The 27,774-nt window shown below is 37.0% G+C and overlaps 2 protein-coding genes across 2 annotated transcripts; one reads left to right on the top strand and one right to left on the bottom strand.

Moving 5' to 3' along the window:
- The first annotated feature begins 163 nt into the window (after positions 1–163).
- Positions 164–5,714, top strand: LOC149077295 (uncharacterized). The gene is made up of 6 exons (XM_089242780.1): positions 164–535; positions 1,659–1,717; positions 2,731–2,835; positions 3,060–3,092; positions 5,236–5,274; positions 5,436–5,714. The coding sequence occupies exons 1-6, from the start codon at positions 409–411 to the stop codon at positions 5,496–5,498; spliced, it is 426 nt and encodes a 141-aa protein (XP_089098906.1). The 5' UTR covers positions 164–408; the 3' UTR covers positions 5,499–5,714.
- A 7,933-nt stretch (positions 5,715–13,647) lies between these two features.
- Positions 13,648–16,243, bottom strand: LOC149077294 (ras-related protein Rap-2b-like). The gene is made up of 2 exons (XM_089242779.1): positions 16,088–16,243; positions 13,648–14,565 (listed from the first exon to the last, which is right to left on the bottom strand). The coding sequence occupies exon 2, from the start codon at positions 14,388–14,390 to the stop codon at positions 13,701–13,703; it is 690 nt and encodes a 229-aa protein (XP_089098905.1). The 5' UTR covers positions 14,391–14,565; positions 16,088–16,243; the 3' UTR covers positions 13,648–13,700.
- Positions 16,244–27,774: the final 11,531 nt, after the last annotated feature.

Raw genomic sequence — 27,774 nt, 5'->3', positions numbered from 1 at the left:
AAAAAAAAACGGGGAAGAATGACTTTAGACAGTGACATTCTCGCTCGGCTGATTCCGCCAGATCGATGACATCGGTGAGTGTTAAACGACCCATATCCACTGATTCAACACCATAATTACAGTAAAAAGTGAAAACCATAACCTTGACATCTTTGATGAAACCAAAGTTCTATAACACAACACGAAAGGTTCTTTCGAACTGATTATTTCATTTTTTCCAGGATTTGTCGAAGGAAAAATCGAGACCATAATTTCTACGGAAAAAAACATTGCCTTCCTCAATTGAAAATAGATGTTAGTGTGTAAATGGCGTAAGTATATAAGCTCTAACTTCAGGACTCGAACCTCATATCAGAATTATACCTCTTTTTCTTGTGACTAGTGACTCAAGTTATTTTCCATACCACCATGGCTCATATTGCGAGTTTATTGGTTTTCGCGGTGGTCCTCGGTGCCGCGGTCGCTGGTAAGGAAGACCAGTTGGTATCGATGCACAAGGATGAATTATTTTCTATAGTCAAATGCATTGCTTCTTGTAAGTATTATTGACTACTGCTTTGGTTTTATTATTGATGCTATACGTATTCTGAGTAGTAATGATCTGAATATGACTTGAAAAAGAATATGGCTGAAAATGGCTTGGAAGAGATCGTTTGAATCTATGACAGCGTTTCTCAACTTTTCTGAACCCAAGGACCAGTAAAATGTCGGGAACAATTCGATGGACCATTAACTTACAGTCTGAATAGAGCGATCACATGGCCCGTATTTTATGGGACATTCTTGTATTTTTGATCATACCGACTCTTTTCATAAAATTTCTCCGTTATTTTGATTTGTTATTTATACTGAAATAGTGCATTTCCATAATTTATAAGTTACATCGTGATAATTGTTTGCTAAAAATATTCATCTCACATATTTGTCACGTTCAACGGTTTTCCCGTGACCTACATTGCAATTCATTGCGATTTCCCACTCAATTTTTTTCCCCACCCATTAGTGCATTTCAGTTTTAGTAATAGATTATTGATTTTTTCTGTCTCACGGTAACTTTTTTTTTGTGATGTCCCGTATTTTGCCGTATTTAACAACCAATTTCCCACATTTTTCTTAATAAAATATGGTCACTATTCAGGGTGAACGTTGATTTTTTTTTTTCTCTCTTGAAATACATTCTTGTTCACCGAGATATGCAGTAGTTCTATAATTTTAATGAAAATTGCACTTTTTGGTGACAATTATTGATATTCTGTGTTTAAAATCGTAATTTACTGTTGTTGTTTTTCTGTGGATCAAATATGGTCACCCTAATTATGCGGGGGCCCAATTTTTTTTCGAACCTATAAGGATATTACTAATATCAGTAGCATGTACAAGTGAATAATTCTTCATTAAATTAAAATTAAATTACTGTCTTCTTCCGAACCAACTGTCTCATCTTCACGGACCACTTCTGGTCCGCAGACCGTAGGTTGAAAAACGCTATTCTATGTTATTGACTAAATCTAAACATTCTTTGAATTCGGTCAATTACTAATTAATTAAATACATGCAATCAAAGAGAGTCAATGTTTTCATTTTGTAAATTCAATCAAAGGTTCTCTACCTGTGATTTTCTGTATAACAAATATGATTTTTGTTTTGTTCTGTTACAGGTAAAGATCACACTGTGCACCTGAAATTCGAAGAATGCGAAAAGAAGATGCCGCCTCAGGTATGTAGGCTACATAATAGCAAAGTTTACTTATTTTCTACACCACATGACTCCATACACTATACATGCTTAGATAAGACAAACATAATTTTTTATGGGGGGCAGCGTTCTTAAATTTATCACAGTTATTAGATTTTCCGTGATAATTGCTCTTTTTCTGAATAGTAACATTTTAGATATATTTGGCATCCATGTCTCTTATGGGCATATTTTTTTCAGCTATCTCGTTGAGCATTTTGCCTGCCGTGGCCTTTGTATTTAAATGTTTGCATGTGAATATATATGCACACAAGTTATATTTTTCCGGGAATTGCTTACTATCGGGTTTTCATTCAAGCAGTACGCATAACGAATACCGATACCGATATGTGATATTTATAGGACATAAAATGCTGATTACTGATTAACTTTTATACAGACTATGCAATATAGACATCTATGCAAACAACTATGCTTAAATTGAGTCTTATCAATCTTTTTTATCTTTATTCGGCTCTGGAAGTAATGATTCAACTCCCATACGGCTCAAAAAAGTATTTTTAGGTGGAAATATGACACTCAAAACCGAGTAGTGCATGAAATACAGTATATATAATGTTAATTTTACCATATAATTCATAGCTGCCGCAAGCTATTAAAATGCTGATTGACATTGAATATTGTAAATAATTTATTAATATTAATTAATTTTAATTATTTATTAATATTTATTTTAATATTCATTGATTACTTGCTATTTATATAGCATTAAATGATATTTAGATACATTCATATTATTTATTGTACATCTCATTCAGTTAAACAATTATTTTATATAAAAAATTATTATTCAAATAATGGCATTCACTGATTCCGAAGAAATTCTGATCAAATTATGTGTAATTAATAATTATCGCATGCATTTGAAGTCGGTGATGATACATGATGTAATTACGTATTTCGTAAGCAGTCTTATGTAACGTCTTGTAATAAAAATTTTCAGAATTATAAATACGTACGTTACATTATTATAGGTATTGGAACTTCTGGGAAAATGCAAAAAAGCAATCATTCCAGAAGAACTTAAGAAATGCAATTATTATTCAGTGCTTTTGGAGAAACCAGAATTCGTGCCAAAGGTAAAAACTTTTAAAAGTATTTTTCGCTATTTTTTCATAATATTAATCGTTTCTTCTGAGAATTCACAAGGAGAAGTTTCTCATTTAAAATGATGATAACAAAAATCAATATAATGATAACAAAATGATTCAGAGGTGAAACTTGTAAAGAAAAATTTAAGAACTTGTTTCAGTGATAGTAAATATGTTTTCAATCACCTCATCCTTTCATTTTTCTTTTGTAGATCTATGAATGCATTAGAGAAGGAACTCACGTGGTATGAACAGCTACAATAATCAATTTTCTTCTCATCGTATTTTTCTCGTTATAAATACAGTACTCATTGTACACTGCTGGCCACCCAAATTGCAACACCAAGAAAGACAAGAGATATCGCAACAATATTTATTTTGTAGATAACATGTTGACCAAGCATCAAATGATTAAATTTATAGACTTCTGTGAAGTGTGGTTCCTGCCAAAATCAGTAGCCAGAGTAGCCGCCATTGTTGGAGATCACCGCTGCCACACGCCTCGGCATTGATTCAAAGAGACTTTGGATGTGTTCTTGGGATACAGCAGACCAAGCAGCTTCCACGCGTTGCCAAAGTTGATCTGGTGTGGCAGCTGGGGATGTAATCTGGGTCAATCGTTGAGCAACCATGGACCACATGTTTTCTATCGGCGAAAGATCCGGAGAGCAAGCTGGCCAGGGAAGCAATTCAATCTGGCGATTGACGAAGAACCTTTGGACAATGCGTGCCACGTGTGGTCGCGCATTATCCTGTTGAAATATGGCTGTGGGCAAGCCCTGAAGGTAAGGAAGCACAACTGGCTCCAACACCTCGGAGATGTAGCGCTGGCTTTTTAAAGTACCGGCAATGCGTACTAGAGGAGTGCGAGAGTGATATCCAATACCGCCCCATACCATAATACCCGGTGCAGGACCAGTGTGGCGGTGCATAACGCAGCTGTTCAGCATCCTCTCTCCACGGTGTCTCCAGACTCGAATCCGACCATCGTGGTGTTGCAGACAGAAGCGTGACTCGTCAGTAAAGACAATTTCATTCCATTGTGCCGTCCACATCCTTCTTTCATCGCACCATTGGCGGCGGAGACGTCTGTGGTTCTGCGTCAAGGGTAGACGAAGCAATGGACGTCTTACGGACAGACCACTCTGCTGTAAACGGCGTCGAATGGTACGCGCAGACACTGGATGATGCGGTACAGACTGAATGTGCTGTGCTATGGTTCGTGATGTGGCTGAGCGATCCGTCACTGCCATACGCACAATACGCCTGTCATCACGTGAAGTGGTGCACTGTGGTGGATGCGATCGAACACGTCGGTCCGTCGTACCCTCCTGCATCCAACGATCACATATCCGCATTACAGTTGTTTGGTTTCGTCCAACACGACTACCGATTTCCCTGTAAGATAATCCACAATCTCGGTAGGCCACTATCCTTCCTCTGTCGAACTCGGATACTTGATCGAAAGATGATCGCTGTTTTCTACGAGGCATAATTGATCGTTTTTTTTGAAAAAACCACAAGAAAAACACAATTGCCGTACTTCAAATCGTCGAAATCTCCAAGCCTTAAATAGCGCTTTGAAGTGGCGCCACAGGCGCGCGTGATGTGCGTCTGCGCTGAAATTCTAATCATTTGCATACCTCACCTCCGCTAATGCATGTTGTAAATTTCATATTATTTGCATGCTTCCTTCAGGGTGTTGCATTTACGGTGGCCAGCAGTGTATTATAGAAAAGTATTATAAATACTTTTTTCATTGAATGTATCTGTTACGGTAAATGTGATAGTTATTTTGTGTGCATACTTACCAATCGCCTTGGGAAGTTTGATAAATTTATAACTTTTACCGGTGATTACGCGTAATACTCAAGAGTCGTTGGTAAATGTGATTAATGTTGAAAGCATTAGCACTTTTAGTGGTGATTATGCATGATAACTAAATATCATTGATGAATTTGATAAATACTTGAAATTTATCGTGTTTGTCTATGATTATGCGTTATGGTAAACTTGATAAATATGAAAAAGTGTGTGATGAATATAGTCGGTCTCCGATATAATGATAACAGATTTTACTATCGTACCCTGATATAATGGTACAATACATGTATGAATTATCGTATATACCATCAGTTAGTGCTATTTATCATGTTTACCAGCGACGTTTGGGTATTACGAATAATCACCGGTAAAAGTGATCAATTTAGGGAAATTTATCAAATTTACCAAATATTCGTTGATTATGCATAATAACCTGTTATTGTGTATAATAACCGTATTAATCATATTTACCGTAACATATCTATTATATCCATGTTAATATTCATATTTTTAAGTTTATTGTTGAAATTTTTCTACTTATATAATAACTATTTTAATTCACAGTATACTCCTGAAGAGAAGAAGAAAATGGTCGCTTTCGAGGTAAGAAAGCTCTCGCTTTCCTTTTGAATAAATTATAGATTTCATACGTCGTTTTTAACTGTGTGGATATGGCTGAGTGATATTACTACAAATATGATTATGGAAAGTATTTATTTGATGCTGCAAAGAAAATTAATTCTCATTCTTTTCCTATTTATTAGGAATGTTCTAGAAAGTTATATCTGGAAACATGCAGACGTACCGGCCGATTGCGTTCATTCTAAGCGATAGAAGTTTTCGAGTTATGAGAGAGAACATTTTGATCAGACTGATATGATGGCTTTCTTGTTGGTTTCATGATTTCTACCTCATCTTTTCTACAGTATCCATTCCCTTGTACAACTCATTTCATCGTAATTAATATTCACCTTTAGTTCACAACTTATTGAAGTGTCCCAAATTTTCTTCAGCACAGTTTTGTAATATTTTCATCTGTATTAAGTCTAGTTCTGAAATAAATCTATAATTTCAGCAAGGGTTGTAAGTCGCCTCTTTTGTTTGATTTTTTTTGGTGATCGATGAACCCCGAAAATGAAATTTTCCGCAAATAAATGAACACGAAACACTAAGAGGTGATGATGATGGCATTTATATATTCATTTTGCACACATTACAATATATATATAAAAGTATATTATGCATTCATTGCAAAGCTCTAATCAGCAAGGATACAAATAGAAATTAATGGATTACACGGAAGGATTCTCTTCCATGAAAACATAAGCGCACCTACGAGTGCATAAGCAATACGATACAAATATTAAACATGTTTATGCATCAAATAACAAGACGAAATTGATCATTTCATGTGAATTAAGAGTGCATGTGTTTTGTGTCATCGATAATTCACCGATAACTATCATGTAAATAACATGAAGAATTGAATATTGAATATAAAACTAATTAATCGTTGATCCAGAAATAAAATTCGTATTTGACTAAGGTATAAATATTTCAGTTTACTTGTAGCGAGGTTGTCTAAGAAAGAAATGAGACCGATACATTTTTATCTTATATTTCCTTGGTTTTCCTCCCAAAAAAAACATTGGTCAGACATCTGAAGCCTAGCCAGAGAGAGACAGGGCCATATATTAAGGGTTGTCTCATGACGCGCCGGAGTCGGCACCAGCTGACGTCCTCGCCCTGACAGAACGAGTGAATTGGCATTGGCTACCCTGGTATTTCAAGATCATGCTATAGTTAAAAAGTATTAAAGCACACACCTGATCTGAGACCACGCCAACTGAGCCAAGACGGCAAGAGCAACTTCAAAGGGATGAGACAGCCCTTACTATATAGCCCTGAGAGAGAGATCCAGTTGAAAGTGGTTGATGTCTGTTTCTCGAGTCGAAGACTGATTTGAATTCTGCGTGATTCGTTGCCTGTAATGGTCACGTTCAGCCTTTCATTGTCTTTAACGCCAGCCGTGGCTGTAAATAGTGGGGACTTTTTTAGCGCACCATATCATTTTATGCCTTTGGCTTCTACACTAGGACGGACAGTTCAAAGCCGACTTTGAGCATCACCAAAAAAGACACCTAAGTTTGGGACTCGGACCGGTTGAATCCGGATAAGAGGGGATTTCCTGCATAAGCTCAAGGCAACATTTTCTCTCTGATAGTGTTGGTTATTTCTAACTTTTCATACCGAAATACAGTCTCCGCTATTGAATCATGATCATAATCCGTTTATTTTCTTAAATCTCTCTAGAATCACTGATGGGGGAAGGGGGGGGGGCATCTGACCATCTTAAAATCTATTCAAGAACTGTAAAAAGGCTTCAGATAATTTTTCATTGTTATCATCCTTCATTGTAACTGCAACGCCTTTACAGAACCTCAGTCTCATATTCTTTCCAAGTCATTCTCAGTACAATTGCTGTTTCAAATATTTCCTCATGTTAAACTTCAGTATTCATAAATTTGAGGGAAAACAATAACGTGGACCACAAAAATATCAAACAACTCTATTAATATTTTATAATACTTGATAATATCTTGGACACTGCATCTCTCTTATCCTGGAAAATTATGCTTATTCAGTGGAACCTCCGATAACAGGCACTCTCCGTTAGCGGACATCGTGAATTTTTTTGGACACTCCCCGTTAGCGTTAACGTGCTTTTTTTTAAAATTATGTTCAATGGGTTAAAATGTATTTTACTACCTATGAAAGGAAGCGTATGTTAGCGGAGAAAGAAATTTTGGTCCCAAGGATGTCCGTTATCGAGAGGTTTTACTGTGTAAACAAGCATTGTTATGCTTGTGACTAAAACAATATTCTCTTGTTTTAGTCCATTTAAATTTTTGTTAGTCCATCAAATTAAATAGTCTATTTATATAAATTTCTGTACATGATCAAACCACATGACTAAAAAAGCAAAAAAAAAAATTCTCTCATTATACCCAATATCGTTTCAATCTCGAATGAGCATCACAAATGAGTTTTTAAGAGCATGATCTCAGAAAAAACATGTCGATTCCATAGAACTTATGAATTCACTCAACTCCATGCCTGAGAGATTTACGCTCAAATAAACTTTACCGCACCAACTCAAGTATTAAATCTTACAATTTCCTTTTCAAGCCAAGCCACTGCGGGCGTTTAAATTACATACATAAATATATTCATTTACGTACTTACGTGTTTGCGATGCCCATTCGTGAAATTTGAATCTCAAGTTTGCATAGTAATCTCAAGAGTATCATATAAATATAAATGTAACCAAACACACATACACACACAATCTCGCTATAATTACTACCGTACACTGGCGATAAAATAAACTGCAATGATGAAACTTTTGGTGCAAGACAATGATTACTGACACTACATGATGGCGCAGATACAACTGAAGGCAAGGCCTTTTATTCTCTTTCCATGTCCCTATCATAGTATATTGAAAGATTAAATGACCACAATATCTGGCGTTGTTGAAGCTGACAATACATACACATACAATATACACAGATGGCGGTAGGACCAAACGTTTAGTGAACTAACGAAGCATTCAAAGTTATATGAAAAGATATTCCTTCAAACCAAATAAAAGCTTTTGCCATGAAATTCTTCTTCAATATTAATTTGAGAAAGTTTTCATTTGTTATTATTTCAAGGAAAAACGTTTGAGTTCTTGATTCGCATTTGCAATGGTTACAATTATTAGTGATTGGAAAAGAGTTTAGGGAAACCATGACCTCGTCTATTTTACTCTCAACACTAATGTGAGCGTACAAAAAATTACCATGACTCGAATGGAGACTAACTTACTGTAATTTATCGCTTTTGTGCATTTTATTTGGTTTAAAAATTTCAATACTTATGTAAAAAAGATTTCTGAAATATTAAGATAACTTCTAAAAGACAATCTACGTTGCTGATCACCATTACTTATGAAAAATATATGATGATGAGATGGAAAATTTCCAAATGTGACTGGAAATTACGACATGAATGAAATTTGAATTCCGGCATCTTCATTCATCATCCTCGAATAATTTTCACAATTATACCGAGATCACACTCGTGTTCAGCCAGGCCCAATACTTTTCAAGGTTGCTCATGGCAGCTCCCCCATTGGAGATGATCGTTAAATATTGGATGCTGGGCTGGACGTCATTGGAAGGCTGATTGAAGAGAACAATCAGGACCTTCCAGCTTTTACCCTAAGTCAAAGGAGCCGCCTTCTCTCCCGGTCTTCCAATCCGTCTGACCATGAATTGGATGAAGAACGCTAGCAGTCACAATACGCGTTGGCGTATCAAATTGTTCTGGAAGCATATATTCGCCAAGGAACATTGGTCCAGGCTGGGTCAGTTTATAGTCAGCCTATGCCGCTGGTGCTTCATCGCAGCAAGGGAGAGGCAAACAGTGTAAGCAAATATTCACGAATGGTCATTGGACTAGACTAGACATATGAGTGTGACCCCCTATCTCTATCTTTATGAATACATGCAACAATCATCAATCCAAATATTGAATTGAAATTAAATAATTCTGGACACTGGTATTGTTTTTGAATGCTTCGCAGTCCAACAAGTTTGCAAGACGATACATGACATGGATGAGTTAATTATTATTATTTTTTCATTAAATGCAATGCCAACCCGGGAAAGAAATTATGAACATGGAAATTATTACATCTCCAGTAAAATAAACGACAATAATCACACTTCAAAAAAAAAAAAAAAAACGACAAGATTACAAAAAAAATAGATTCAAAACCACTAGCTAGTCTCGAAGAGAACTACGAGATTCGATCATGAAATAATAATAAAGACAATATATGAATTCGAAAACAAATATGATTCAATAATTGGGAGTAGCATCAACATATGTAAATTCAAAATATGAACCAACCATTCAATATGTCCATTGTCCATGTTCCGGTCCGTTGGAAGTGTTCGAAAAATGTTTTTATTTTATTTTATGTTCCTCGTGAATCCATAACGTGTTGTGAATCCTGAATCTTCTCTTCGCGAATGTGAAGACTGAATAAATGAACAGAATATTTCGAGACGACACCTGACATGACTACTTTATGTTCTGAAGTGTCACAGCAGGTAACAATAAATGCATGTTTTACTAATATCAAAAACTGAAAACAAATTATACATTGTTTTAGGGAACAAAAAATTTCGCTTCACAAAATATAGTTTTTCGTTCATAATGTTAATGTTCTGCTTGATCATCTAGCATCTTGAATGTCATCCATTCAGAAGATTGATTTTAGAATTTAATATTCCTCATTTGATATACTTTAGAGTGTTTAAAAATTCTAGCAACGCTCATTATAGAGACTACAATGTAAGTTATAGTGATCCGAAAGGTCATCTTTGCTATATACATAATTAGTTTCGTGTATTTTTAGCCAAGTTCTTTGCTTTCTCGTATTTATATTGAGCACAAAGTTGTTCCTTATTTATCAAATAAATAAGGGATAACTTTTATCAATTCATCATAACCTTACATACATAATTACAAAGTATTGATAGTTTCTATGAGCATCTTAATCAAGGTTCTTACTTCTGTTCTAAATACTCTTTATATTCGAGGAATCTAGAACACATAATAAATCATAAAATAATTTAGAAGCAGTGACGCCGGAGCTGGGGTTGCTGCAGATGCTCGAGAACCCACAATATTTTTGGCATAAGTTCCAGCAAACACTCAGAATTAATTCAGAAATCAAAACCTCTCTAATACATGAATATAAAGCCGAGACCCCCACAGGCCGGAAAAAAAAATCTTCCGACCTTGATTTAGTTTTAAAATTCATTGTTGAAGATTTGTTTTCCTCGACTGGAGACCAGTATTCGTCATCGTGTGTTGAGAAATATGATACATCGATAATTCGCGGTCAGTAAAATGAATTCTCGTCAAACTGGAGGTCGATCAACCTTGTTTTCTTTCTGCTCGTATCATGTTTTACGTCGATTAAATATTTATTAGAGGCGGAGCAACGCGAATCTCAAGATTTTAAATTAATTCATGGAAATCCAACAGGTCTCAAGTCCGTTTTGTAAAAGATCTTTTATCATTCGAATGTAACCGATACGTTTATTAGTTGTATTTTTCAAGTTTTATAAAAGAACTTTTATAGTGTAATCCTAAGAAAAATAGAGATTATGTGTGTTCGGTTTGAAAGAAAGTTCTTCATCCTCAGAGAATGCTCACATCATCCGCAGATGATCAGCGTAGCAGCCTGCTCAATCAACTTGTGATGACCTGAATTTTTTTTTCTTTTTAACATCAAGTTCTTAAAATGACGTATAGAGGGCGTAAGCATTATATTATATTTTAGTGGGAGATTTCCTGCCGGCCACCAATCCCTATTTCATCGGTAATTATGTATTCGAAATCAGATGCTCCGTTTGTATCAAAAAAAAATCGATTGTATTATACAGTGAAGCCTGTACGAAACGGACCGTCAAGAGACTGAAATAGTAGTCCATTTTAGTCAGATAGGTTTCACTGTATTTGCAACGGATGAGTTTGAGTGCCCTCTATCTTTCACAAACAATGACTGAAAAAAGGGAGAATTTTCTTACGCTGCTGTTTTGAGAGAAGCCTTCCTCCGACTATTCCCGCAGCTTAAGGGTTAAGAAACTTTGGATTTAGGACGGAAGTTCTGCCCAATCCCGTTTATTAATTTACAATGATCCAATCACTAAGGCATTGCCAATTGTTGAAACTCTGACATCTTGAATTTTCTCGGGACACATGATACCCAAACACACATAAAAACTCGTTAGAAATTTCCCCAGAGGAATGTTTACGAGGTACATATACGGTGTAGTAATAGTTCTTTAAAAAACAACTACCCTCGAGAATCTAAGTGAAACATGATACGAGCAGCAGCAGCATTCTATCCGTATCGCTAGGAACTATTGAAAATCATTCTGCTGCATTTTATGTCCAATAAAATTCCCTTACTATTCCATACATAACCTATTGCAAATACGTTCCTCTATTTGAAATTAAAATTTTTTAATCTGTAAATGAATCTGGAAAGACATCAAAATTACTCTCATAGAGAAATAATTGAAGAGGTTCTTTCTAGTCAGACATGGAAATACTCATTATCTAATCAAAACCAAAAACCATATTCAGTCAAAAAAAAACGTTACAGGTATTATTGCAAAGCAATCTTAAAAAACATACACTGACACTGATGATAAATGGCATGGTGTGTATTCTCTGATGAACTCCCTTATTCCAAATGAATTACCCAAAGCTTCAAAACAATTTGTTTCGACTTCATTATTTTAACTGCATTTTTTATTCGCTTACGTTTATTAACTTAACTTTTTCTTAGTTCATTTTTTAGACATTTCACATTATTACTCATTTGAGAGCGTAAAAGGGGAACATTGTGCAAAAAATGTAATTAAAACTATCACTTGTGACGAGTTTTCGTAATGTACGAGCTCTTTTAAAAAGTCTCTTGGTCTCTCGAAAACTGCCGAGATCTAGGTGAGATCCCACCTGTGAATCGAGAGGACCTTGATGGAGATTGGTGACGAATTTCTCAAGTTGGAAAGTCGTAACTGATATTTATTGTTGACAGTAGCGTAAACCTCAATATGACGCTCGTAATATTTCCACACTTTTCGAAATGACGGAAAAGCTGAGCAATGCTACTGTAATGACTATCGTCAAAAAAAAAAGTGAAGGTGGCATTGGATTTATTCCGAGTAAATGACGGTAGTAAACACGCCCTCTTTCTCTATGAAGCATCGGGTATAAGTCACCAATCCGAATGAAAGTTCTCTCAAGATCCCATCTCGCAGATAACAATGCAGGGTATAATACTTTATGAACAAGCTTCGTGTATATCGTAGCATTACCTACTATGATTTAGCAGATATACAGGGTGGTCCAGAAGTCTGGACCTGTTATGAAAAAAATTTAAGGAGAAAAGCTGTTAAAGATAGAGACGAACATCATGCAAATTAGCATTTGAAAGAAAAGGTTTCAAAGTTTGTTTTTTTCTTAACTTACTAAAAAACTGCGGCAATCTCATATTTAAATGTCAAGCCTATATAGCATTTCTTGACATATTCTTTGTCACATCCATGTTACAACGAATATAAGTAAAATGGATGGAGGTAAAAAAAAATTAAAACTCTTTCAGTTGTTTTAATCCTTCAAACAGCATAACAGAAATCACTGTACACTTTATAAAATTCCATATCTTTTTTAATAAAGAATGATTTCCTCCAATTTTCAGCAGGTGCTAAGTAAAGGTGTACAGGGGAAAAGTATTTCATTGAGAAATCACCTTCACAAAATATCTGGGCTGGAAAATGCTAGAATAAAAGACATCCAATGAGGTGATATATCTCATCAATGCCGCTTAAAGGGTTCAAGCCATTTCTCTCTATCTTATTATTTCAATAATTAATAGATCTTTTTTTATATATTTTCATTTTTTTCAAAACAGGTCCAGACTTCTGGACCCACCCTGTATATATCTTTCATTTCAGCTCCCTCAGTGAGCCAGGAAAGAATTTTGTTTGTTTTTTTTCTGTACAAAATTTGAGCATCAAAAACAACAAGATCTTCCTTCTAAGTAGAAAATTAGACACACGTGATTTCAATGCTATAGATACCCTGATATCTTTCGCTAAGATAGTTTTTACACCTCTTAGCATCATTTAGAAGGTAATTTGTACCTTCTAAATGATTGTACCTTGTTTGGTAATATATAGTAATTTGTACTAAATTAGATAAAACATCATAATTAAGAAATTAATTTTCTCATTGGAATCGTTTTTTTTTTTCTCGCATTGCTAGAACAGAAAACGCAACTAAAATATTTCATACTCAGAAAATCAAATAAAAAATAAATTCAGAATTTGTGCTTGTAAATAAAAAAGGATACGGAACCTGAAATTTCATTTATCCAGGAACGAGAAATCGTGTTAAGACACGGCACAGCTGTTCCTCTTCTGCTTAGGTCTGTCCTTGCTGGGTGGGTTTTTCGCTTTTAAATTTGGGCAGACCGGCAGTGATGACCTTCTTCTCTGGACCGTTGGGTTCAAGTCGTACGGGAACTTGGCCTGGTACAGCACTTCCTTGAAGATTTTCAAGATGTTGACGTCGTCTTTGGCCGAGGCTTCCAAGAAGCTGTTCTCCCAGTCGAGGTTGACTATTATCTCAGCGAGCTCCTTCCTCACGGCTCGGTTTTTCTCCAAGTCGCTCTTGTTGCCAACGATTACGACGGGTGTATTTGGCTTGTTCAGCACGACCATGTCTCGTAGCTTCCTAACTTCTTCGAACGAATCCAAGTCGTCGATGGCGTATACCAAAACGAACGCGTCTCCGGTATTCACGGCCAAATTTCTCATGGCCGGAAACTCGTAGGAGCCGCTGGTGTCTAGGATATCCAGAATCAATCCGTTTCTACCAATGTTGAACTCGTCTCGGTATAATTCCTCCACTGTAGCCTGATAATCTTCGGGGAAGTAATCGTACAGGAAACGCTGGACTATGGCTGTCTTGCCGACTTCAGCTGTTCCCATCAATACTACCCGGTATTGGTGTTTCACACCTCTCCAGACACTTTCTCCCACTTGGGAGACGCCTACTGACGTTGTATTTGAACTTGGCATTTTTGGTTTGCTGTAGCCCTAAATCTACTTCTGCGGTTGGTGTTATTGAAAATCTGGTTAAACGATACTTCTCCGAAATGAATGTACGTGAAGTATCTGTCGAGCCTTCTAAGTTTTCGCTCTATCTTTGATCTCGCCCCCACCGGCAGATACAGAATAGATCTTGGTCAATATTCTGTAAAACAAAATGAAAACAAATTCAATTCAGGACTTCTTTCACGCCTTACTTTACATGAAACTGATTACTTAAGAACAGCATTCATAGAGTTTTGAGACCACGCACATAATCTTTACAAAAAATTGCATACGGGCAACCGTTTAAAGTAGATCCTCTTTCCAAAATGTGGCATATACTAGCTAAAGAAATGTATGTAATACGCAGTATTTAGAAGATAATTTGCATTTATAGTAACGAACCCTATTTTTGGTGACGATTAAATGAGTATAGCATGTTATTACTACGCCCTAGCTCGTCAGTTGGATAGGATAGAGGATACCGACCAAGAACCAGTATCACAAGCTCTTCATCATGAAGAAGAGATAAAGTCCATCAAACTCATCTTCCAGACTTTCCAATTAGATCGGATTTTTCTAATTATTTTAACGTTGAAATTATCAGCTCATCAATAGATGATCCCATATTATCTACTACGCTAAACGCTGTGATCTCAAACAGTGCTAAAGGACAGGTGGGAGGACGAAGAGAACTGCAAGAGCAGGGCACTCTCATCTTTTTGAAGTTTCTCTTGCCACCTTGGCTCAGTGGGTGTCTTATGTCAGGTACGTGACGTCAATGCTTTAATACTTTTTAACTACTACTAAACCGGACATGCACCCCGTCCATATTCCTCTGCAGAACTTCTAATTGTGTGTGTGTGTGTGCGTGCGCGCGTGTTATGTGTAGTGCTGCCATCTTTCATCCATTTTTCTAACTATGCGTGAAGTGTAGTGATTAATTGAAAATATAACTTTGTAGGCCTGTTTCTCTCTGAAGCGAGACTTTTTAACGGGGAGATTAGCTTGCATTTGCGCTTCGAAGATGCGCGACCTTGAAATACCAGGGTAGCTAATGGCAATTAACCGGTCCTGTCAGGGCGATGACACCTGCACGTCATGAGACATCCCTTATTATATTCGATTGATTTGAGGAGCATGTGGGGTTTGCATCGATTAGGTTAGCTGCTATCCTACTTGTTTTCCTCAGAAATCCAGGAACCAAACATAGAGCGTCGCCCTTGGGCAAAGAATCACTAGCCGATTCTTAAGCGTAATTTCCCAAATAGCAGTCAAAGAGGAGGACTAGCGTCAGATAAGCAAAATAGATACCGGATATTGGCAAAAAAAACATGTAAAGAACCTTAACATATAACAGCATGGATGAATTAGGGACAGGAGGTGGCAATAAGGTAGGGAACGTATATATCATGTCATGAATCGATATTTTATGGCTGTGATTCTCACACTTCTCCCACCCACGGCTCTCTCGGCCTTATCATCGTTTATCTGCGACTACCCCTTAGAGAGGGAGATATATATTTATTACTCCTCTAAGGACTGCCCAGAAGAATCTAGAAAGGAATCGCGTCCCTAGAAGCCGAGACGTACTCTTTGAGAACCAATGTTTTAAGACATTAGCATGGTAATTGGAACTGTATCGGAAGAATTTATGTATGATTTTTTTTTTCATAATCACTCACCTCTCGAAATCCTCTCCAGACGCTAATTATATTCCTATGCAGCATAGAAAGCAACTTGCGAGCAGAGTTCACTTTCCGTGGCATCGAGGATCAGGACGAAGAGCTCCTTCCAAATCGGATCCTTCGGATCAATTCAGAAAGAGATACAAGAACGTGTGGAAATATATTTACCACAGTGAGGACAGCAATGCTGACTGAGTTCGACCAACAAGTGCAGCTCTAGAGCTGTGTATTCTTCTGTCACTGAGGTTCCTTCCTTTTATATGTGGTTTTCCTCTCCGCGTGCCTCCTCCTACTCCTTTACTTTCGTGTTTTCCAGAAATCTTTTGTCAGCACTGGAGACATGCGCTTTCAATATCGCACGTGAGCGTTGTTCCCGATCCTCACGTGAAATTATTTTGGGAACTCCTGTGTGTGCTCCCAATCGATGTACTGAATGGAATGGGAATATCTGCGGAGAAGTAGGAGGGGGAGTAGTTGTCCGCAATAATAAAAATGGAAGGCAGTCAAAGAGAATTCTTTACAAAAACATAGATTACGTCCTTAGAACCGGGAAACGACGACCTTAAAATAGTTTTCATTTATGAATAGGCTAAACCATTCACACAGGATTTCATCAATCCATTTCAATGGCTGAAGTCGTTTTCGGTTCAATACACGCATATATGTGCGTCGGGTACGAAGTAAACAAACATTAAATGCAAACCATACAGTCGGGGAGGGCTCCCGAAACGAAGAAAACATAGGCTGCGTGGGGAGGGGTAATCACTGAAACTGACATTGGACACTTATTAGAGTTATATGTCGAAGCAAATGAAATAATCGAAATTTTGGCTAATTACGATTTTATTTAAGCTTCTTAAAAATAAATTTAAGTTCTCCACATTCCCAGCGTGAAATTTAAAATTGGAATTAATATTGTGTGAGGGATGTATATGCTTTGCCCCCCCCCCCTCCCATGAATAATGTCAATTTCTGGTGTCTATACTTACTGGCAACGCCAGGACCCGGGTTCGAACTCCACCGTCACCACAGTCGTGGTCGGCTGAAGTTGGCTTTCTGTGGTTCCCAACTTCGAGGCGCGAATGCGAGTCTATCTCCCCGTTAAAAAAGTCTTGCCACAGAGAACAATAGGCAGACAACGGTACATTTATTCAATCATTACATTTCACTAATAGTTAGACAAATTGATGGCACATGGCAGCACTATTACAAACATCACTCAGAAACAAACGTCACGTTAGGTTCACAATACATACACGCACATTTCCCAGCATGGTCCGGGTCTTCTTCGACCACCTGCTTGTATCTCTTAATTGAGACAGACAGAGCGGCGGTCCATGATTTGGTTAGAAGGAGATGCCTATTAGTACAGCAAGTCTCAAAAATTCAGACACTTGATTTTTCAACTACTTCGTGAGTACCTTTGTACGCATTGGCGTACGCAAGGGGAGGGGATCTATCTCCCCCAAGCCATTATAGTGTAATTTTTCAGGAAAAAACGTAACCCCCCCCCCCGCAAGAAAATTCTGCGTACGCCTATGTTTGTACGTATAGACGTAAACTTGTATCCGGCCCATGGGTCCTAGTCCCACCCTCCCCTACCCATATTATCGTAGCAAAAAATTTCTTTCGGCGGAAAGGGGGGGGGGTGGAACGTGACAGAGTAATAAACTAAATCATGATATTCCATAGAAATCAGTCATTTTTCTAACATTTTGGAGTATCCCCCGCCCTCCCTCTCGCTACGTCAATGTGTTCGGTAAGTGATGTCATGAAATATCGGAGTTACTTTTAATTGTCAAACCTCCAAAACCCCTTTGGATGCACGTGAAAATATGCATGCATGAAGATTCCCGTGAACACTTTGCTGCCGATTAAAAAACCTCTAGCTGGGAGGAATTCAATAGTATTCTAATGAGTCTATTCACAGAATCAATTGCCAAAAAATAGTTCAGTGATCATGAAAATGTTGTAATGATTTCAGATTTTACGGTGATGACATCCAACCTGAGTCTCAATTGAGGACAAAAAAATGTGACATAGGAAGAAGTGTAATAACATATGTGAAGCAGCGAGGATATACCAAAAATCTACAGTGGAACCTACCATAAAGGACCATTTTCTGAATTACGTCGACGGGCCTCAATGCACTTCAATACCCGTTAACGGACACTCCTCGTTAGCGGACCAAATCTTCGGTCCGAAGGGTGTCCGTTATCGACAGGTTCTACTGTAGTAATATAGTATCTCTTTTTATAAAGAAAATGTGTGAAAATGCGTGTAAATGGATGACGGTAATAGACAGACAGAATTTTATTGTGAGGCCTGAGCCTGTTACAATTTCGTCATTGAATATACAACAAACACCAAGGAATAGGACAATACATCAATTTGAGAGAAAAAAATAAAATAAGTATGATAATTTTGCAGTTTGAATTAAATACATTCGTGATGGAAGGCATTAAAAATACGTCAAATAAATACATTGAATACAACAACAAAAAAATTGAATAAAAACGTTTAAAAAAAGCAGAAAATGAGATCATCAAAAAAGTAAATTTAGTAAAATAATATAAAAAAAATTAATTAATTTTAAAAAATATGTTGAGTAGAAAACATAAAATACAGTAATTAGATGACAGTTACATAATGATGTACAGTAATTACATACAGTATGAAAGTATTTTACATACACTTCTTTTAATAGTTGTGCAATATTTTTTATTTTATTTTTGTTTCTTTTACTTTACTTGCTTGTTTATTTTATTTTATACTTTTTGTCTGTTTATTTGTTTATTTTTTGTGTGTGCTCCTTTTTCCTCCTCTTTGTGATATAAGTGCCAATCACAAATTATGTAAATAAATAATGGTCATTTGAAGAATGTGTGGTACCGCATCAAGCAATCGCATTCAACACAAGGGGCTTTCAACAAGTTCATTCGGGATGAGTGTTGGCTAAGTGTAAATTACAGACAATTATTAATTATCATTATCATAAATTATTAATTATCATTATCATAAATTATTAATTATCATTATCATAAATTATTAATTGTCATTATCATCAACTATTAGTTATCGTTATCATCAATTGTTAATTATCATTATCATCAATTATTAATTATCATTATCATCAATTGTTAATTAGAGTTACATAAATTCATAAGTCATGAGAATTATCTTTATCCATGGTTTCAGAAAATATTACACATTCACTCCAGCTACGTTGGAGAAAGGATAAAAAAACACGAAGAGTTTCCTCTAAAAAAGATGGCTATATACATAGAAAGAAAAGAAAGAACGAAAATATACGGAAAAATGTCCCATAAAATACGTTATAGTTTCATCGTACTTATAGGAGTATGTGTATCCGAATGTATTATTTTATCTTTTAAATGTACTGGAAAATATTCGTGCCTCATTGTTTCTCAATTTTTCACTCGAAAGAAATTTCTGAATAAAAGAAATTAAAAATCCTTCAAAACCCATATAACTGAGAAAAGTATATTTCTATACATTTCTGTGTGCTACAAAAAGCTTTAAGAGAAGACACACGTGCTACGTGTTTCACGTGATTTTAGTTCTTGAGTATTCTTTTCCCCCGCATCTGGGTATGGCGTTTGTTAGAAATACATCGTCATCTAAGTTATCAATAACTCAGTATCTGAGATTCTATTTTTATACAAAAAAATGTATTTTTGCCTTTTACGCAGTAGATCCCTTTCTTCCTCCTCAATTTCATTTCCATAAAAATTTCTATGAGAAATTTCAGTGAATAGAAAAAACAATTTGCAATTTCATATACATATATACGTATATCCATCCAGTCATAGAACATTTCAAAGGGAGATACATTTTTGTGTGGGATCACTGTAGAATTTTCGACAGACCATAAGTTTTAAGCATATGGATACGGTCATGATACTATTTCGAGTTTCTATCTAATAAGGAGACACCGTTTAAATATAGCTGAAGCGCAGCAGCATTTCCATCTATTTTTTTATATAGCTATAAATATTGAACTTTCCCATAAAATCCAACGCATGTTCATTTTTCATTAAAATTACATCCTGATGGGGGAGTGATGGGTTTTGTCATCCTAGTTCTAGACTTATTCTTGGCCGCTGTTAGCCCATGCCCCCCCCCCCCCCCCACCATCATAACACACACTCCCGAGTATAAATCTGCCTTTGAATACTCCCCGACATACGTACGTCTGGAGTTTCGAGGAAAAAACAAAAAACATTGACGATTACGGCGGATCTTTGATTAGCAATGGCGATATTCGAAGAAAACGATTCGATTCCGCCTAGTAAGAAATGCTAATATTGTGTCGAAATAGCATTGAAATTTATATGCTAATTAATTTTGTCTGCCAATTTATTAACCCTTCAGTGACAATCCCGAAATATCTTGTCAAACTTGATCTGCTTCATTTCAGCCACCCCGAAATTTCTCAGCGTCTAAAAACGCACGTTGAAGTTATTTTTACAGTAAAACATGCTTTCCTTTCCTTCTTCCCCCCCCCCCCCAATCAATTAACTGCCAGTAGGCGGAGTCAGCTCTTGTTCAAGGTTAGATAAGAGAAGGAACAAGAAAAAAAGATTGTGTGTGTTCTTTCCATTTCTATCAGCACTATAACGAAATATAAGATCTCAGTATAAATACTACAAAAAAAAATTTCCCCCAAATAAATATTTCTCTTCCCAGAAAGCTACACACGTCATGGCATGTGTTTTTGCATCGTAGTGAGGGAAATAAAAGCTATGGGTGGAGTATATTTTCTTGTTGGGGGGAAAAGCAGTTATAAGCTCCGGGCGCAATCGGAAAAAAATAATTCTTCTTTAAAATTGGTGGCAGTTTGTGAAGGTTTCTCAAGTACAAACATGGCAGTTATAATGCGGATCAGGAAAATTTTAAAAACCACTTGAAGGCTTAAGGAAAAAGAATTATGGGGGTTTTTCCTTTGGAAAAAGTAAGAGTGAAATCACGTGATTTATGCAGCTGTTCTCAACCTTTTTTTGACTCGTGGAGTCCCTTTTGGTATATAATTTCTATGGCGGAGCCCCGTTAGGCCTCTTTTGGGCGCGGTAGCCCAGGTCGATAAGATACTCGCCTCCAGTACGAATGGATGTTAATGGCAATGAATTGTAGGTCCCGGTCTAATTAGCCCTCGTGTACAGAAAATGACCGCGGAGCGACAAAAATGATTGATAGACCTTTATTTAACTTTATTTAAATCAAGAATCAAAATTGTTTTTCCCAACTTACAAATTATAATGTGATGATAATGACTATAGATATAAATACTCAGAGTATTCATCTCGTACGTTTGTCATGTTTAACGGTTTTTCCCATGGGTATCGTTTTAATTCTCTGTGATTTTGCATTTGCTCGCGGGTAAACATATTGCCCGTATTTCCCGGAACATTCCCGTATCCTCACGTAATTGTTGCCATCCATAAGTTCTCATAAAAATTTCCCGTTTATTCCCGTATTTTGGAGGAAGCCTAATTGAATTATTATCTATATTTTTGAAATCAAAGATTAAAATTTTTTTCCCAACTATTTATAATACATACGAATATAAATATTGTTACGAAAACTATATAAATAGTGCTTATTTATTATATTTATTATGTCATTTTTCCCCTGTAGATAGCTTGTAAATGATAGTTTATGATTTGGCGATGATTTGGTGCTGATTTTCGGCTGATGATTTGGCGATGTCATAGCATCAAGAGAAGTATTAAAGATCTCGCGGGAATCACGGGGGATTGTTCTGGAAGGTTTCTTTTACCTATAATGTAGTGCCACCGGTGGAGGAGGCGGGGGGGGGGGGATATAAGTAGTTTTGTCGAGAGTTCAAAAAGCTTTTCAACGAACGCTTTTTTGTGTAAAATTCAATTTTAATTGGTTTTTTTCAATTATAATTGAATCCATATCACTGTTTTATACCGAATTAATTATAGGCTATAGGGTATATGAAATCAGTCACTGATTGAAAAAACGCAATGGATTTGTTGAAAACTAAAAAAAAAATTAAAGTTTCCCCCATTTTTTTTTCAAATTATAAATAATGCAAGCAATTAGATATGCGATATTTAGGCCTATAATTTTTCAAGGATAAAAAACAAAAGAAAAAAATCGGAATATTTAAAAATTAAAAAGAAATGAAATAATACACCATATATATTATTTGTGAATTTATAGCATTGTTGTGATAGCATGTTTGGTAAAGGATTAGTTAGACTGGTCAAGAACTTCGAGTCAGATGTTGAAATCCTAACCACGGAAGTCTTTGTTAGGACTTTTGAATATAGTTTTGAATCTCGACTTTTGGAATATAGATTGTCATTCCAAAATAATAAATGCTATTATTTTCGAATGACACCATCTATATTCCAAAAGTCGAAGAATTTGCATTTGGTCATCTTTAAATGTCCAGTTGACGTTTTTAAAATGAATGTAATGACCTTTTTTTATCACGTCAATTTCGAGACATACTATGACTTACCATAAACGTTCTCTCTCTGTCTCATTGACGTCAAGCTATATAAATAATTTCAAATATCTTTACGTATGGAATTCATTCAAATCTCATGCGATTCACGGTGATATTTCATTTCCGCCTACAGTGATTTTTTAGGCAGTTTCACCAACAATTGAAGCGTTCGGCCGAAGAACGAACTATTGCGAATTGCGTCACGTTTAAATGAATTCTATACGAAAAAAATATATTTAAAATTACTACTATCCCAAGTTGTAGCCTGACGTCAATGAAAACGTTTATGGTAAGTCATAAATGTGTCTCGAAATTGACGCGATAAAAAAAATCATAATGTTCAAACATGTGTTCAAACTTTAGAGGAGACACAATTAAAGTCCTCCTTAAACCACGGGATTCTCAGCGTCAAAGGTGGAGTCGACTGATCTAATGTATATATTTATATATGAATTGACATCATCATCACATCGTGCCCCCCCCCCAGACTTCCCTTTAGGGCATAGGCGTCTATCTTCACCTATGCCCTAAACTCGAGAAAACCTTTTTTGCCTGGATTGCAGCTGCATAAAGTGGCGCAGCAACCTTCTAGAAAACATTGTGAACAATTATGCAGTACTATATTACATGAGAGAAAAAACATCAATGAAGCATATAGAACCCCTTCCGCCACCTATCAAATAAAACTGTTACAATTCTTTCATTGAAATCAGTAACCGGATTCTGAATAATGTGCCGCATGAAAAATGCAATACAACATGAAATTAATTAATATTTTATAAGCAATAATATTAGTTAAATTATCAAGTTTACTTTGAAATTTTAACAGTTGTTATTTGTATGTTTGCGAGTAATACTAATGCTAATATACTTAGCATTAGTATTACTCGCAAACTGTAACTATCGTAATTATTATAATATTTTTAATTTAAATTGTAGTAGGTGTTGGACTTTTTGCCAGTTTCACTAATATTTTTACTGCACATCAATAACAACTGTTAAAATTTCAAGGCAAACCTATAATTTAACTAAAATTATTGCTTTCAGAATGTTAATTAATATCATATCATATTGGTTTTTTATGTGATTCATTAATAAAAATCCAGTCACTGATTTTAATTGAAAAGATTGTAACAGTTTTATTTGATAGGTGGCGGAAGGGGTTCTAGTTTATTGATATTTCCCATATGTAATACAGGGTGATTCTAAATTCATAGGGCAAACTTTAGGAGGTGATATAAGACAACTAAACAAGCATTTTTAATCATAGAATGCGCGGTCGAATCGCAATAGTAAAGGCGGTAGAGGGGGGTTTTTGGAGATGTGCAACAGCATTTCCCCAAAAAGAAATATCATATTTTTCCGACGGATTTGCTGCGAAATGTGCCATCAAATATTCAAGTGTTTTTTTATTGGTGCAAGGACCATCAAAATCATGCTCTGTCAAACATCACTAAGCGGTTTGATGACTTGTGGTAGAATTTTGGCCCACCAAATATGGTCATGGTCATGGTAGAATTTGCGTTACCAGGTTGCACCAGGAGAAGGTCTACCACATTACAATATATCCTACACCCTTTTCACGAGCATTGGCGTACACAAGATCCACCTCTAGAGGGGACACATTGGGTTTGGGGGAGCACAAGAAATTTCTCCCAGAGAAATTTTTAACTATTACGCTTCAAAAAGCATTTCAAATTAGCAGAAATTGATAAATATAACATACAGTATAAAGGTTTTTTTCCGATATTTTAATTTCTTACTGAAATATATGAATATATTTTTATTTTTGATCGTCTTGGAGAGTGGACGGGCCCCTTTATGTCAGTGGTTCTAAACCTTATCAAGCCCGTGGCCCGGTTTCATTCATTTTTGTGACTGGTAGGCGAGGTCAAATACGCGGCCAACGGAAATTGGATGAGGAAAAATGAAACAGTTAATCACTCGCGGCCATGGCCTCCCACAAGGGTGGCACTGACAGGCATCTAGCCCTGGGGCCTTGGACAATTCTCATAATGTTTTTGCTTTTTTACGCAATAAATCAACTATATAGAAGGGCCCGTGAAAAATCTGGTCCGTGGGCCCGCAAAAGATCCCTGCCTAGGGGCCTTGTTCCGGTATATGGCGATATATGGGGGCCGGCCCGGTATGAATGATGTTAAGGCCCGGTACCAGGCCGTGGCCCGGCGGTTGAGGAACACTGCTCTATGTTCTCTCCTGCGTGCTACGCTTCTGGTCACATGAGGTAGCATATGAGCCCAGCGTAACATAGCGTATAAGTAACATAACGTGGAGAATCACGATTTTAAAAATACAAATAAAAATACAACGCCACAACAGGCAAAATGCCCAACGAGGTGGCAGATAAAAAGATGCCCATAAAAATATGGATGTCATATATTTCAAAAATACAGCAACCCAATTAAAAATGCAATTAACACAAATTATAAGCAATATATACACATGATAAAATATTATACAACGCCCATTAAGAATACTTATGGTTGTCTTATTCTAAGAATGGATAGCTTCTCGATTTACCCCAACATGTTTACCGTATTTCTTTTTAAACGTGTCAATTGTGTTACAATTTACTACCTCCGAGGGTAAGCTATTCCACTTATTGACAACCCTATTAGAGAAAAATTCCCTGCGACACCATAACCTTGCATTGTCCCTCACCAATCGATACTGGTGTCCCCTTGTAAAAGCAGTCGATTGGCGGTGTACTAAAAGTTCATGGTCCATCCTATCCATCCCATTAAAAATTTTGAACACTTCGATCATATCTCCTCGACACCTGTGTTCATCCAATGTGAACATATTCAAAAAATGAAGTCTCTCTTCATACCTCAAGCCCTGTGTGTTAATAAGGACTTCTCTGCACCCCTTCAACCAAGTCTATGTCCCTCTGTAGGTATGGTCTCCAAAGACTTACAGCATATTCCAGTCCAGGACGAACTAAGCCTCGAAAAAGGGAAGAATGACTTTAGGAGAACACGAAGAGACCTTTTTGAAAATGAGACCAAGCATTCTATTCGATTTTTTGACCACCGCTGAACCATGTTCGGAAAACCTAAGTCGCTCGTCAATGAGAATTCCCAAATCGGTGACCCTGGTTGGATCCGGGATAGTGACACCATTCAACTCGTAAGAGAACCGTGGGTTGTTCGAACCAAATTGAGCGACCATGCACTTATCAACGCTAAACGTCATGCTCCATTCATTTGCCCATGCTGCAATCCTGTTTAAGTTGGTCTGGAGCAACTCCCTATCGCTTTCATTCCCGATTACCCCACACATCATCTGCGAATTTGCTAGTAATCCCATCGATACCCTGATCGAGTTTATCGATAAAAAGTGAAAAAAGTATGGGGCCAAGGACACTTCCCTGAGGAACTCCACTTGTGACGTCTGTCCAACCAGAGAATTCCCCGTTCACCATAACTCGTTGCGACATATCTCTTAACCACGATTCTATCCAATTCAGCAAGTTGCCCCCAATTCCAATCTCGTGTAAACGCTTCAAGAGTTTGCCATGTTGGACCCGATCTAATGCCTTCTAAACTAGGAAAACTAGGAAAGAAGGACAGTGATTCTTGGATGTTCAATAAATAAATTTTGTTTCTTTGGATTCAGAATAAATATTAATGAATTTCATGTTTTCTCATAAAAATGCGAAAAAGCACATTTGTGATACTTGATTGAACAAGATTTTTCAGACATTTTTCCAAAACCCATTGGTAAAAAGTAAACAGGTGCAACCACTATGCCAGTGGTTCTCAACCTTTTTTAGCTTATGGCCCGCTTTTGAACCACATTTTCTTCTCGTGGCCCCCTCGTTTTACCTAGGGCCCCCATACCCTCATGAAGGAGCGAAACACTTTCTACTTACTGAATTTAGTTTAGTCCAAACTAAATTTATAATGAACAAAAATTTTATAAACAAGATCGATCAAAAAAAAAGGGAGGGGAGGGGAGATTGCCCCCTTTATTAAGGGGCAATTTATATGGGAATAATAGGTCTGTGCGAAATGCTAGACGATCCAATGAACCTACACATTAAATAGCCCTACTGACACATCATTATGGGTCTGCACCTTACTGTGGACTGAGGAGTTCAGTGAACTTCCTTCTTTTGCGGGTTTTATGTATGGTCGTCTCACTATAATGGTTCCTTGGGCAAAATGATATTCTGGGGCGCCGCTTTACGTAATCGAAACAGCTTCCATACGTATTTATACTCAAAAATTATAGTACCATGTGACCATGAAGGGCCACCACGAGCACCCTAAGCCATGCCCACATAGGTTTAGATAACTCCTGCTTCATGAACAGCCCTGCTGGATTCTGAAAGTTTAGTCACACTACGTTTTTCCTCAACATATTTCACTTCAAAATTTGATTTCTTCATATCTCTCTGCGGGTCCCTTCAACACTTGTCATGACTCCCCCTTCATCTGATTTTCACTCGTGGCCCCCTTAAAATATCCCAGGACCGCAAGGGGGCCATATGGCCCCAGGTTGAGAAACACTGCACTATGCGACCCCTCCCCCTCTCTTTCAAAGAAGAGATTTGATATAATTACTCTCATCGGGACGTTTTTATATAGAAAATTGTCTCGCGACATCTTAAATCATCAACCCCTCAAGAGGGGTTATGACCAACACTTTGGGAACCACTGTGCATCAAGGTAATAGAGGTAAAGAAATAAAACTCTTTTCAAATAGTCGTATGTCAAGGGCGGCAAAATATCATTCGCCTCAGGCGGCAGAATTTCTAGGACCGGTCCTGCGAGGGGGGGGGGGGGGAGGAGTTGAAATGCATGTCCCATGATCCCTCATCCTTGAGCAGGGCCCCCAGGTTGGGACTTTGACGGGCCCCTCTATAGCGAATTTATTGCGTGGAAAAAATTATGCGAGCCGTCCCGGGCCCCAGGGCAAGCACCCTGTCAGCCCCACTCTTGTGGGGTCATACCATGCCTTTCCCGGTTCACCAAATATCTAATTGTGGCACTGGCGTCCGCTAACAGGAAGTGTTCGTTATGGGAAGTTCCACTAATTTTGCCGTATTTCGATCTTTGGCGGTGATACGCCCCCCCCCCCCCCTTAGCGTCAAAGGTGGAGTTGACTGATCTAATGTATATATTTATGTATGAATTGACATCATCATCATCGT

The sequence above is a fragment of the Pholcus phalangioides genome, unplaced genomic scaffold (assembly GCF_987345545.1).
Source record: "Pholcus phalangioides strain wild (caught in Gottingen) unplaced genomic scaffold, Ppha-v1.0 ptg000015l_1, whole genome shotgun sequence".
Classification (NCBI taxonomy): Eukaryota; Metazoa; Arthropoda; class Arachnida; order Araneae; family Pholcidae; genus Pholcus; species Pholcus phalangioides.
The sequence above is the reverse complement of the archived record's forward strand: the minus strand, read 5'-3'. Positions and strand labels throughout refer to the sequence as shown.